Source organism: Alosa pseudoharengus, unplaced genomic scaffold (assembly GCF_046254945.1).
Source record: "Alosa pseudoharengus isolate Yale_2024_CS ecotype anadromous, Long Island Sound unplaced genomic scaffold, YU_APseudo_1.1 YU_APseudo_1.1_scf_9, whole genome shotgun sequence".
Lineage (NCBI taxonomy): Eukaryota > Metazoa > Chordata > Actinopteri > Clupeiformes > Clupeidae > Alosa > Alosa pseudoharengus.
Window position 1 is genome coordinate 20,438,514 of NW_027468881.1, and position 15,436 is coordinate 20,453,949.

General features: G+C 41.6%; 1 protein-coding gene across 1 annotated transcript; it reads left to right on the forward strand.

Annotated features, from left to right (window-relative positions):
- The first annotated feature begins 7,478 nt into the window (after positions 1-7,478).
- Positions 7,479-13,995, forward strand: gata5 (GATA binding protein 5). Its single transcript, XM_076276392.1, has 7 exons — positions 7,479-7,864; positions 8,499-9,153; positions 10,732-10,901; positions 11,907-12,035; positions 12,624-12,708; positions 12,971-13,098; positions 13,361-13,995. Exons 2-7 carry the CDS (start codon positions 8,637-8,639, stop codon positions 13,478-13,480), a joined length of 1,149 nt encoding a protein of 382 aa, XP_076132507.1. The 5' UTR covers positions 7,479-7,864; positions 8,499-8,636; the 3' UTR covers positions 13,481-13,995.
- Positions 13,996-15,436: the final 1,441 nt, after the last annotated feature.

Below are 15,436 nucleotides of genomic sequence, written 5' to 3' on the forward strand. Positions count from 1 at the left end.
ACGACATCTTTTCTTTTAAAACAAAATAATAGGTTGAGACACTGTAGATAGTGGGTTGGAGTGACTACACACAGTGTTCTTACCAGGGTAAAAACATAGTAGCATGAAGGATGCAGAAGAGAATGATAGTCAATGATATGTGCGTCATTCCACGAATAATTGCCATTGTCAATGACTGCTAATGTCAGCTGCTAAGATATGGAGGCAACATCCATCTATGATGTTAATGTGAAATGCATTACTGTATTGGAGAGGCCATGACTGAATATGACAAATCAATTTTAGAAAGATTTCATTTTGAGTGCTTTATAAAACAAATGTATTTATATTGTTAATAAACACTGTTTGAATATACACCACAAACCTATGGTGATATTAATAATTTACATTATTCTGTATATATCTATAATAATGAGTTTTTATAAATAATAACAACCCAATGGGATAGCTTCAATCACAATTCAAAAAGCAGTAAATTCAGTAAAGTATTTCATGAAGCAGCCTATGTCCAACAGGTTGACCTGTGACTCCTGCTTCAGAGTGGACGGAAGCTTCGGCCTGTCACTGGTAGCATGTCATAGCTCCGCTGCCCCTCACTGTCACAACAGGGCAGTAAACATGAAGTGTCACTCATGTCACTTCAATTTGCAATGAAACAAACCCTATCAGCCTGTCCCCTCTCTCCACTCCTCCTCCTCCTCCTCCTCCTCCTCCCCGAGCTCTTTTTGCTCTAAGTACTTCAGTGCCTCCATTTCTTCCACGTCCAGAGTCTCTGTTTACCTTGACCAGACTGGCCACTCAGACACAGAGTTAGACCAAAGGATGCTGATGTGGATCAATGGCCCCAATGATTCACACACACACACACACACACACACACACACACACACACACTGGCCAGGGCCTAGTTAGCTCCTCCAGCTGTTTTTCATTTCTGCTAATCCCCCTCCTGCGTTCAAGGGCTAAGTTGTTTGTTTGCGGGGAATTGCTGGCTCTTTGACAGCTGGTTGCAAGGCAGTGTTGTGTGGTCGTGGTAAATGATCTGTGTAAATTGGCTTTTTATGGTGCAGAAGGGGGAGATGTTTCACACTCTATTTAACCGTTCATTACCATTGGTCAGAAAGAAGGAACAAAAATAATAATAAATGCACCCAATCTTTGGGGTGATTAGTGGTGAAATGACAGAGAACAGAAAACGTGACACAGTGTTTAGAAAAACAGCACTCACCAAAAGAAAGTGTACAAATCTATTTAACAGTTTATGAATACACTATGGTATGGACAGAAGGGTCTTAAACAATCACAACATGCTGCTATATAAACCCAGTGGTATATATAAGTTGAAACTAACTGTATTATTTATTTAATGAATTATTTCAATCAATTTTTTGTTTAATCAAACAATGCTATTAGGAAACTAAAGCAAACTAAAGCAATGCGTCTCAAAAACTCAGCAGAATTGCATGTTTCACTATGAGTTCTCTCAACACTCATCATTGCCTAGTTGTGGAATACTGGCAAAGAATACTTCATTACTGTTTTCTCATTGAGTTAGTTTCCTATATGAATCTATGACCCCTCTCTCTTGAGCATAATGTGACTAGACGGTTTTCTCTGGTCACAAAATTTCACTCGTATCACTGCTGAGAGAACCTCATTGTTGTCCTTTCAGGCTGATGTCTGACGTCTGAGATAACGGCAGTTCCTCTTTGTATCAGATGAATTCTGGGAGAAAGGATGCACTGCAGTGTTCTCAAAACTTTCGTCATGTTTTCAGATGGGAGGGCTTGATTTTTGTCTGCACGTTATGCAGTGCTATGTGCCGTTTGTGATATTACTGTATAAACTCGAGCCTGAACTCTCTCACCTGGAGATGCATAACATCTTCCCAGTGTGCATTGATGCCACATAACAACCTTTTGTAGTGCTTCAAAGAACGCTCAAGGTGATAGTTCTTTGAAGAAACATTTAAGAAAAAACAAACAGGAAAGAAAATAGTTTTTCAGAAGAACCATTTCCAATGGTTCACTATATGGAACCATATATTGATGAAAATAAATATTTAAGCACCTTTATTTTTGACAGTGTAGGGCTCTGAACAATAGCCAATGTTTCAGGTAAGTAGATAGATGTGTCATATGATTTTGACTATATGAGTATATGAGTTGCTGTATAGCTATTTCAGTTATGAGTTATCTCATATCCAAATCAGTAAATGTGTGAATGTGCACACTAAACATTTGCCTTTAAAAATTTGCCCCTATAAACTTACTCTGTGTGTTTTGTAATCTATATTGGTTGATAATCACTTTATGGCAATCGCATGACATATCTTGTCGAGGCCTCGTAACAGATTGGCTTCACATCCACCAGGCCTTTTCAGACTGATAGTTCGCCTCGCTTATATCCGCTCCGAGGTGTCTTATCTAATCCAGGTGTTTCTCGGTCTGATTGCTTTTGCCACCGAGATGAAAAGCCTTTCTCGGGAAATAAATGGGCTCCATTGATGACTACGCCAGCCCGGCCTGCAGTGAAAAGGTACGTTCATGCATTCTGTTGTATGTGGGGGTTTGGCAACTGCGCGTGCACACACACACACACACACACACACACACACACGGGTATTGTGTGTACAGTGCCACACCAGACCTCTGACCCAGTGACTGCTCTCTCCCCCTCTAACAAGTCACAAAACGAGTCACGGTGACTCACCTGCTCACCTGGCCCCGGAGCCCTACCTGTCTGCCACCAGCTCACCTGTCACCAAAACCTTCCCTGCAAATCCAACAGCACTCAAGTTCCCTCAGGACATGGTATTTGCCCCACGAAAAAAGAAAAAGAAAAACGTATTAACACCTGCCAACATGGATTCTGTTTTGTTCTTTGAAATACATATACTCCACATACATGATTTCGGTTATAGATTTCTGTGAAAAGCATCTACTCTCCATGACCTATTTTATGTCAGAGCAAGGGGTTCATCATTTTTTAGGTGACAAGTCTCACTCTCTGATCAGCACAGTATAAACCACACAACTGAAACATAGCATGTTCTGTTCATTATTGTGTCCACTAGGTACCACCAAGCATTATCTTCTCACATCCCAAAATAATCAGTGTCGTCAATATAGAGATAGCTTCACCCAGCAACCCAAAGCAGCCCCAGACGAAGGGTCAACCTGTGTGAACTCTGACCCTTGGCCCCGTGACTTGAGTACGGGGCACAGAGTGCGGAGTAAGCACACACAAGAGACGAGGTCATACGTGAAAACAGCCTCTTTGCCGCTGAAGTACTTAAGATGCTGAGAGAGAGAGCGGGAGAGAGAGAGCGGGAGAGAGAGAGGAAGAGCCGCGGTGTCTCTGGTAAGGTTTCCCATCATGCAATGCAGTCGGCCCGGCCAGACCACACATTCCTTTCTGCTTAGCCCTCCAATAACCATTAGAGTGTTTATTTTTAGACATGAATCAAATGGCAATGAATCTGTAGCGCCTAAGTACGAATGCATGGTTCTCACAGTAACACATGGGTACACGTGTGTGTGTGTGTGTGTGTGTGTGTGTGTGTGAGAGAGACAGACAGAGAGAGAGTGTGTGTATGTGTTTGTGTATGTGAGTGTGTGTGTGTGTGTGTGTGCACGTTGATTTGAACATATCCATACATGTGTGCCTGAATGTATATCTGTTTATGTATTCCTCCTATACTCCTCTCATAAGCGATATGACAGCAGTATTTGTTCCTTGTGTGGTCCAGTATCTGTGGTTTGTGTGTGTGTGTGTGTGTGTGTGTGTGTGTGCTGGTAGTCCCTGGGCTGAGGAGCCCCCTGCTGAGGCCTGCTGTAGCTGGAGCACAGATAGGGAGTGACAGTGTGAAATGAAACACACAGATAGGGAAGTGGCAGACAGGCAGACAGGAGCCAGCCTCTGCGCTGGCCGGAGATTAGCCTGACTCCAGCCCCACATTCCCCAGCAGTGGCAGCAGCCTGCCCTGGCTCCACCGGTCCCCCTCAAGACTGTGAGAGCCAGGCCACAGCCGCTCTCACACATACACCAGACCAAGACCAGAGCAGGGCAGCTCAGCGCAGACACACACTCACAAGGCCCAGAACGCAGCGGCATGTGTGCATACCTTACATAGACACCAGTGAGGACACACACACGTACACACACACACACACACACACATACACACACACACACACACACACACACACAATGCATGAACACATCTTAAACACAAATGTGTGTACACATTTCCCACATACCAGAGCATACATTTCACAAGTAGCAATGCAGTCACGCCTAAGACACACTTCACACATAACTGTAGCCTGCAAGCATGGACAAAAGCCTACACCTTGAAAATGTTCAAATCCCCAACAAATGACATTGAATTACTTTGAAATAATTTCTTTCTTTTTAAAACATTTTTTTTTCAGCCATACTATGAAAAAGGTTTGCCTTCCACATCACAGATTTCCCCTTACTTTGATAAATTGGCCAACTATGTCATGGAGAAAATAAGCAGGGAATCTCAATACTCCAATCACAGACAATAAATACCTAGCAGAATTCCACAGTTATCTCTTGGAGTAGACTAAAATGAGGTTAAACCTTCAGTTTAGGTTAAGGAATGTTGTCCACAAATACACCACTGGCGACACATGCTTATCAAAGAAAGCGTGGTGTCTAATGAAAAGCACTATCGCTTATGGGGATGGCGTCGACTATTTCTGAGCGAAGAAAAAAAAATGTATTTGTGATTAAAGCAAGCGCCGAGTTGACAGCATCTTGATTTTTATTTACATAACCAAAACATGACCTGGCGGATGCATACTGTCTGCTCCCTGGCGCTATGGCGTGGAGCGCGTGATGGACTGCGTAATGAGTCTCGCGCAAGAACAGGCCTCAGGAGGCACCTCATTCATAAGCACGGTATCAGCCGTCCACCAGCAAGAGACGAGCATTATAGCACGCGTTAACCCTGGCTCTTGGTAGCCGCTGACTTATTGAGGTTAAGACAGCGAAGCCCTCCGAGTGAACCGCTTGCAAATAAAGACGGGATCAAAGTGAGATTAATACAGTTCATAACTGTTTTATTCCATCGTGAGAAAACAAAGTTACTTGTTATAATGTAGAGCGTTTTTCCCTTTGCACCACCAAGATCTGACAAACACCCAGATTATTTTGGAACTAGGCCACATTCCAGGGCGATGCCAATTCGACATTACTCTGCTGGGTCAATTAGATTATAATTTCTCTTGGCCATTATAAAAACTGCAATTTACATGTGTCTCATTAATATTGACAAATGTAATATCTTTGTTGACTATTAAATAACCAGATGCCTCATGTCTTGGCGATGTGTCTCAAATGCATATTTTAAAAGACAAAAAGGAAAGAAAGACATTAAAAGTGAAGAGGAGATTAGAACAAATGCTATTCTCAGCACCTAACAGGTGTAGCCTATTTCTGTGGGCAAAGCAACTTTTATAAGATAAAAAAAAAATAGAAGCGATCCTTAAACGAATATCAAACGCATAAGCTAGCCTACATTATGTCGTTCAATTAATAACCCAAACTGAATTCAAATGAAAAATAAATCCAAAAGTATTTACAATAGTGCGTTCTGAGAATTCTGCGGAGATAGAGAAATTAATTAATACATTAAAATAATTTATCTCAATCATTTGTATTAAAGTCACAAAGTAGCCTATTTAGCCTGCATTTCGTTAAGCGATTAAAAAAACGTTTTACTATTAGGGTGACAGCAAAATTATAAAATAGGGTAGCCCCCCATCACTAAGAGATATCCTCCTTTCAGAAATGCACAATGCAGGCTACTCCACACACACACACACGCGCGCGTAGCCTACACCTGGGACACTCGGCATTACTCGTGACAAGTCAAGCGGAACAGAATTTACAGTGGGCTCTGGATCATTCATTTTCTGCGTCTGCTTGTCTGAAGCAAGAAAATCAGACTTCTTAGATCTCCTAACAGAAGGCTATAGGCCTACTACAGCTGAATGTGCAAGCTCTAATAATATTTATATTTATATTTTTATATAATTAATTTCATAAAGGAATGCGTTATATCATAAAAAATAAAACGCACGCATAAAAAAAAACAAGTTTGTACTTTAACTATGGGTTGTCTGTGGCCCCTATTCCGTGTCAGAATCTGTCTGTTAGCCTATGTATATTGTGGCTGATTGAATGATCGTGACTGGATCTCTCCATTTTGGCTATAGGACTCACCACAGACCAGTCAATGATGAGAGACGTGGCGACGTCGAACACTGCCCTTGATTAAAAGCCAGTTGAGGTAAATGAAGAGGAGGATTAAGTGTCGGCTTGTTTGACCTTCTCTAATGATCAAACAAAAGGCCAGCTCGCGTTTCACACAGCATCTCCTCCGGTCGATTGTCTCGCTTGCGCTATAGGCGCGAGGACTGAGTTCACAGGTCAGAACATCATTAATTAATCTTGTTATCTGTGACCTGTCCAGAGGCTAAGGTAGACAGACCGATGGCTTGAAAATCAGTGTGCCTCAAAAAAATGTTGGACATATTCAACCAAAAACAAGCTACATCAGACAATGTCACATTAAAAAGCAAACTTCAGGGGAGTTAAATGATGGGCAAATATATTTCAAAAATTACAATAATAATGATGATGGTATTATTATTATTATTATTATTATTATTATTATTATTATTATTATAATAATAATAATAATAATAATAATAATAATAATAATAATAATAATGTTTTGTTTCTTCTTACTTATAGACGTTTTTATCTGTGATTTTGCTAGCATGTAATTTTGCACAATTATTCGTGCATCTTCATATAACTAGCTTTATTGTTTCTTTTTTTCTGCAGGGCAGGCTACACAAACAAAACCGCTAAGATAACAATATTTCCAGCCTGCTATAATGAGAGTGATTACAGTTGTATCATCGTGGATAGTTGTTGGTCGTATCTCTTATCTCAGGGTTGCTTTTATAGAGAACTCAGCCACATTTATCTGGCCATAAAACCCAGCATAACATTCCCGTTGAGCCAGAGAAATGATTTTATAGCAACGTTTTTATTTTGCTGGAATGCTCAATTAAAACGTTTGCAGGCATTGTGTACACAGTAGCCCTAATTACGAAGATGGTTAGTTTAAAAACTTAAAAGGGAGTACATAATATCAATAAAAGACGTTGTATTTTGTTACATACACTGATTACCACTGGTAACTATACCACACAGTATCTCATGACCAAGGCTTCAAAAGAAACAGAAAGAGTACAAACACAGTGGTGACCAAATCAACGTCCTTCCTCAATCAAAGAGAATTGAGTGAACAGTTAGTTTTTTTAAGTTAGATAAATTGACTTTTGAAACAGAAGAGATTCAGCAGATTCAGCTAAAAGGTGGGTCCATTTCAGGTGCGCTTCTAGGAATTGCATACCCCCCTGTCCCTCTGACCCTTTCCTCCTATCGCTCTCCTCCAACAACGATGGGTCCTACCTTTGACTGAGTCACGTGGTCCCGTCGTACAAATAACTCGCAGTTAAGTTTCCCAGTGGAGAGCGAATCACAGAACAGTTATATTAGAGATTATCAGCTGCTTCTTCTATCTCAAGATACAGAGAAGGCAAAGAGTCAACATTACAGCCATCCCGTGGATCGAATGAAATTTTGGACGAAAAATAAGATATTTATTTCCTCGCCGAGGCATTTTGGACGTCTTTACAGCGACACCGTATTCCTTCCGTGCTCTTACTGGGAAAAAGACGTCGACTAAAACACCATTCAATCAACCCCAGTTGGAGCGAGGGTTCCTGGCTTTATCACCGACCGTCCTTATCTGGTGAGATAATATGAGAGAGCCCTTGGATGAAATTGTATTAGCCCAGTGCATACAGCTATCAACGTTTTATGTGATCTGCGTTTACAATGATAAAAATATATATGTATCGGAGATATGCCACAGGCTATCTATTGTGTCTTTTGACACATTATGAGTTAACGGCACAGTAAGCCTAGAGTTCCTAAGGATATCTGGAACGGCTGATAATTATTTATATCTGCAAGCAAAGATACTGGGAGCAATTTAAGCCATTTTCAATCGTTAAAAGTCAATCAAAATGCCCGAGCACTGATAATTATATTATTTAAAATAGGCTACTCGTGGCATTTAATCCTTGCTATGCGAGAGAAATATATTTGTATTGCTGGTACATGTACAGATGTGTTACCTGAATACTGTAAGTGAAAGGATTAATGGCCTCAAAATACGTTGACAAGACGCCTGATTGTATTGAAGGTTTCATTAAGACTACTTTTGTTAAGATTAGAGTCACAGGTGTGATTTCACAGGTGACGCCAGGGATGTAGGCTAGGCAGCTTCAACAAGGTGACAGTCTTTGGACTATGAATTCATCGCAGGACAGATTTGTGGATTCTGCTAATGTGCTAAATCGTTCAATTTTCTTTTATTTTAGCAGCGGGTGTTTATTCCGTAAACGGAGTTCTTTTGTCATTTTGTGGAGATTGATGAGATTGCAGTGAATCGGCCTCTACTCAGGAGTAGGTGCATACCCTCTTACCTCGTCAAGAAGACTCAAGCAAGAGGCGACACGATGTACCAAAGTTTGGCTTTATCCTCCAACCCTTCTCCATATGCACACGATACTGGGAACTACATTCACCCGTCAGCGAGCTCCCCCGTTTACGTGCCCACCACTCGGGTACCTGCCATGCTGCAGACTCTCCCCTACCTCCAGACGTGCGAGTCTACCCATCAGTCGCATGGCCTCGGGGGCCACCATGGCTGGCCACAAGCTGCCACGGACAGCTCTTCGTTTAACCCGGGCAGCCCTCATCCTCCTCCTGGATTCTCGTATTCGCACAGTCCACCGGTGAGCAGCAGCACCGGGAGGGACTCCGCGTACCAGAACCCGCTGGTACTGAGCAATAGCGGACGGGGGGACCAGTATGGAAGCGCTTTGGTGCGCTCGGTCGGAGGATCGTACTCCAGTCCATACGCTTACATGAGCCCTGAGATGGCCACCTCCTGGGCGCCTGGACACTTCGACGGTGGCATGATCAGTCTACAAGGACGACAAGGCGCGCTGTCTGGGAGAAGATCCAGCTATGGTATGTTTAGTTTTTAGTCTTTTAGAAGGTCTGTTTAAAACAGCCTATAAGTCACGCCGCCAGACCCATGTGGTGTTCCTCCAACTTTCAAAGAAAGAATATTCTGACACACCGCGACGATAAAAACAATTAGTTTTGAATAACCGCAGGCGAAATAATGACAAAATACTTCCTTCTAGTCATTCTGCCTGTATAAAATGCAACAGGCGTGATTGTTAGTTCACTCGGTGAGACTAGAGCAGGCAGAACAGAAAACAATTTCCAAGACCTTGAAACGAGGCCTGTGTATAAAACACTGAATAGGCTAAATATGCGAAAAGTTTACAAGATAGATAATTGATCCCAGGATTACAGAATAGCCATTGTATCATGCAACCATACTTGTGTAATTCTTTAAGCCATTTTCAAAGCTTGTTTTAACAGAACTATGGTGAATGTTTGGAATACCTCAAAAGGGATGAACCCATTTGATGCATTGATCTCACAATTTACTGCATAGGATGTTAAAAGTTATTTATTGTAGCCTTGAAGTTTTTAATGGACCTCTTTATCTGAACGGTCAAACCCCACCATCAATTGTGTCAGTCCTTTGAGCTGATACATTTGTGCCTTGCTTTTAAAATAAACATTTTTGCACGTTCTACTAATACACATTCTTGAAACACGAAGGTCTAAAGACGTTTAATTTAAATGCTAATTCCATTCCCTTCCATTGACTTGACTGTTTTCAGTCATCAACTGATGAAAGAGTTCAGTACACACATAGGCATCACAATGGTTAGAAAAGCTATCATTTTGTCACATTGATCAGGCTTAAACGGTGGTTTTAGATGTCTGATTGCCACACATTGACACAGTACATTTTGGAACAGAGACAGAGTGGGCTCCTGGTTTCAAGGTGGTCGGTGCTAGGAAGCGAGATTGGTGATAGGCGACTCTTATTTATATAATAATAATAATAATAATAATAATAATAATAATAATAATAATAATATCCAGTTTTTGGCCTTGGAATTCGGGCAGTTAATTATTGGAGGCCGTCGCGTGTCAGTAGCTTGATTGATTGGAGACCCCTGGATCTTCAACACTGATAAGACCCCCATAGACATTCCATCCGTCTGAGACCCGTGCCTCGTCAGTCGCCCTAATAGGCACTTCTGACCCTGTCCAGGCGTTGGCACGTTCTGGCTCAGTTCGCTTTTAGTCGTCAGAGTGGACCCTAAATTCCTCTCCGTCTCTATACCTCGTGCATCTCGTGTAGCGTTCACGAGTTTGCTTTCGCGTCTATTGTTGCGATTTAGGCTATATGTTGGCAAGTTAGGCCTATTTTACGAATAATGTGAATTTTATCATTGCATTAGCATTCTAAGCAAAATCACATCCTAAAGTATGCACAGAAAAAATACCGACGAGACAAAACAAGATCTAGGCTATTGTATTTAAACCTTTCCCCTTCGGACCTGCTCTAAATAATTCCCCATGGGCATAGACTGCATAATGTTCATTTTGCATTTATTTTATTTGATAACATTGTGTCCGTTCTTTATGTCAAATTTGGTCTTGTTCTTGCCTTTGCAGACATGTTGGAGGAGATACCGGGCGAAGGCCGAGAGTGTGTTAACTGCGGCTCCATCTCGACCCCGCTGTGGAGACGAGACGGTACCGGTCACTACCTGTGCAACGCCTGTGGTCTTTACCACAAGATGAACGGCATCAACAGACCGCTTATCAAACCACAGAAACGCCTTGTACGTATCAGTGAGAGGCATTGGTGCAGCTGATAACCTTTATGTTAAAGGCATTGATGAGAACCCACAGGCTATTAAAAAAACTGAAGCACCATTATAAATCGCAGCTTTATTTCTATTTATAGAAAGACTGTACATTTGTCAACTTTTGTCCAGCACTTCTGTACAAAATCATAAACTAATATATATATATATATATATATATATATATTAGAAATATAGAAAATAAAGAGTGCAAAATATATAGTTAGGCCTATTTCTGGGTCACCTAAAATTAAACTCTTCAGTTGTCATAGTGTGTTAGATTTCTATAGCTCACTCTAGTTAATTGTGGTAAACTCTGTGAGAGAGAGAGAGAGAGAGAGAGGCTCCAAGGTCAGTAAGTTGTGGGAGAAGGTTGTCGGTGAGTGAGAGAGAGGCCTTCACCGCTGTGGGTTTTCCCATGGCTCGCCGTTCTGTCTCCGGCAGCTGCTGTGAATTAGTCCAGATTCAGAGGGTGGCGTTAGTCTTTTTTTTCACTCTGTTGTTTGTATTTGTCCTTCACTGACCTTGTCCTTGGGCTGTCTGTTTTTAACTGCGGCAGCAGCATAAGGCTTGGCTGCAACTCGCTCAACTACTGTGCACTTCTTCTGAGAATTCTCACTCGTGTCCCACAACAAGCTGCACAGCTCTGGGCTCCCATAAGAGTGCATGGCATTCCTGGCTCCTATCTCAACACTAATGCAACGCTATGCAGAGTCACACACACACACACACACACACACACACACACACACACACACACACACACACACACACACACACACACACACACACACACACACACACACACACACACACACACACACTGTCTCTGATAATCCATCTCAGAAGTTAGTCTCAGAAAATGCCATTTTCCTGCACTATTTGCTCTCTGGCGTTATCCATAAGTAATGTTTCACTGTTTATTAACGAGGGTATAAGACAGACTTCTTCATGCCTCTCTCCGTGCCTCTGTCCTCACAGCAGACCACCTCTCGCCGGGCGGGCCTGTGCTGCACTAACTGCCACACCAGCACCACCACACTGTGGCGGAGGAATGCTGAAGGGGAGCCCGTGTGTAACGCTTGTGGCCTCTACATGAAGCTCCACGGGGTGAGTCAGTGAGTCCCTTCGCCCAGGCAGCGTACTTCCAAAATACACCCAAAAGACACCCGTCGCAACTACAGTCACTCTCTAAATCGTCCTGATACTCCTATCACCAAAAAAGCTTGACCAAACGCAGACTGATATGGTCATGATGTAAAAGTGTGGATTGCTTTTGGTTGAATGCTCTGGCAAAAACAAGTCTATATATATGCCAGGTAAGCAGTGAATAAGTGCAGTGGTGACCCAGGAGGGGAGTTAGCTCACTGGGGAATATCACAGTGTAGCTAAACAGCCAAGCCTGACATCTGCCTAAAGTCGACCATGTTAACACAGTCTGGCTCAGTTGCTTGAAAAAAATCCCTAGATGGTGTTGCTTTTCCAGTCAAAATAGCATTATTTAACACATTGAGCTGTTGAATTATTTTCTAAAAATATCTACACTGTAAATACAACTGTGCTTGATTGTGAGAGTCGCAAATCCCTCTTGTTTGGAGAGAAAAATCAGGCACTAGTCCAATGTGTATACAGAGTAGTGCCCGAGTTCCAGCCGTGTTGTAGGTGACCCGACTAACTCATCATTCCTGCTGGTTTCAGGTGGCCAGACCACTGGCAATGAAGAAAGAGAGTATCCAGACCAGGAAAAGAAAACCTAAGATGCCCAAATCCAAAACTTCATCAGGTAAGGAGGGAAACTGCCTCAGGATATAACTAAATGGACTGGATACTATGAAAAAAAAATGGATATATCTTCCAAAGTACAATGTCCATTACAATGTCATGGTTCTTGTGTGTGGGAAATAATATTATTACTATTACCACTACTACTAAATCTCAGAAAAGAAGTTTCGGAAACCGTTCATTTTGGGCATTATCAGTCCGGTGGGATTATATTGCTCATCATTTCTGTTGAAACCCCCCCCCCATCCACCCATCCACTGTAGGGACCTCAGCCTCTGGCACCAACTCCCCCGCCTCCTTGTCCGTATCCGAGAACGCCTCCACGATAAAGAGTGAACCCAACATGGCCCCATCTCCATACGCTGGACAGACCGTTGTATCAGTCTCCCAGGTAACCATGCACTACTACAAACACAGAATCACAAAACACACACACACACACACACACAGGCCTCACTGATATAAAGCTTCAATGGTTTCCTAGCAAAATGGAAATTTTGAAAAAGATAAAAATTGTAAAAACTGAAATTGGGCTTTTGTTGTAAATCCTGCTAACCGTCATCTATGTAAAACATGAATTAATTCAATATGCTGACATTTCAGACTTTCCTAAAGCCTTCATACGTTTTGACATGTCATACGTGTAATTTCAGGCCTCTTCTCAGCTGGAGAGCACAAGCTCAGGACACGTGGACATCAAATATGAGGACTATGCCTTCACCCCCACCTCCATAGCTGCCCAGAACTCTTGGTGTGCGTTGACCCAGGCATGACCACCCTTCCTGGGACCCTGGGGCCGTTGCCAGTGGCCGAATCGAACCTAAACCCAGTCCTGCTATGTGTGGATGCATACAGACTTGTGATAACTACCTATCGTTGTAATTAGAATTCATCAAACTCCCACGCCCAGCACTGGCCGAGTTGGTCAATGAGAGAGGAGAATGCTGAGAGGATCACTGGGGACATGCAATGCACAGACGCATTGGCTATGAATCACTGCAGTTTGGGTGTTTGTTGTTGTCAACATATCAGTTTTTGGTGTCATTTCACCGTTCTTTTTACCAGCGTGGTATCTTGACACATTAATGGCCTACCACGAGTGGGCAAGTTGTTGCCAAATGTTAAACTCGGAAACGGTGAAACCAAAATGGGGGGGGGGGGGGGTGGGATGGAAGATTTTTATCACTTCTGAACTTGTTTTAATACTTTAAAATGTAAATGATTAACTTTTAAAGACACATTATTTATGTTGAGATAAGGAAAGCCAAGGAAACACAAAGCCTACCCATAATATTTTTTCATTTTGTGATGTCAGAAATTCCGACCCTCCACTCTGCTATTCCTTCCTTTATGAGGGTAGGCTGTGGAGCTCCTGGACTCTGCTGATTGGTGTATTTTCAACGGAGTACTGTATGTCAGACAATCTTAAAGTGCAATGACCTCCCCCTGTCTCTTCAAAAACATTTGAAAAAGGGACACATGTTAATTTGTGTAAGATTTTGTTTTGTTTGTTTGAACATGTTAACCAAAATTTATTTGCTGCATTTTGTTGAATTATAAGGGAATGTTATTATTATTTTATTTGCCTCAGAAATGACAGAGGCAGGGCTGTGTTGGCTGAGTATGTTTGTCTTGTTTTTGTGATGCTCTTCAAAATTTCCATAGATTAATAAACCAAATTAACATACTCAGCTCATAATATTTCAGGGCCATCTATTCCTAATTCATGCTAAATCCCTTTAAAGATTGAGCGTGAATGTTTTTTTTACCACAATTCTGCACAAATCTCCATAATTAAACATCGAGACGAGTAACATGTAGTAATTATGTATTTATGTAATGAATGAATTGCAATTAAATGCAATGCATTTACTCCTTGCAAGTGCATTTGTAAAATAGTAAAAATGTATACCTATTTGAGGATTCTGTCAGAATATGTTTTGCAGACTGGCCATTTTAGATTTTATACAAACCTTAAAAAACAAAAACTTGATTAAAATGCTAAATTAATCAGTTCATCATTTCATGAATTCATTATACATTTTGTAAATTGGTGAGCCAATGTTATGAGTTTAAACAAAGGTATTTCCATCAGAGTTTAGGGTGTTTTCCAGATAAGCTGGTGCTTGTGGTGCAGCGGTTCTATTTACAGCTGAAACACTCGTAGCGACACTCAAATGCAGGTCATTTCTCCCTCCTGTCTCCTGTTTTACTGCCCTTTCCCTGTGGGAAAGGTACTGTATTCATGCATTGTTCTCTGTAAAGCTCATTCTTATTAAGTAAGAAACATAAAACAATATAAAACAATGACAGTAGTTCAGGTGACATCTTGCAAATCGGAAGTTTGAAAGTATAGAAGCACTTAATTAGACTCATACTAGATTATGAATGGGATGCCAGTCTAAATTATATATACAATTATACATATTTTTATTCTGTTGGAAGTTATTAACAAAAGAATTGATGGATCCGCATTAGCCAACATTTCAGGTCAAATTATTCCATTATGTTGGGATCATTTGCAACCTGCACATGTAGATTATATGTGTGTGTGTGTCTTTGTTTGAGAGTCTCTGCATGAGTGTGCTTGCGAGACTGTGTGTGTATGAGCAAGCGTGTTTGTGTGTGTGTGTGTGTGTGTGTGTGTGTGTGTGTGTGTGTGTGTCAGTGTGTGTGAGTGTAACTCCTCTGAGTGAATGCTATCGGGCAAAGGTTGCGTTCCAGCTCGG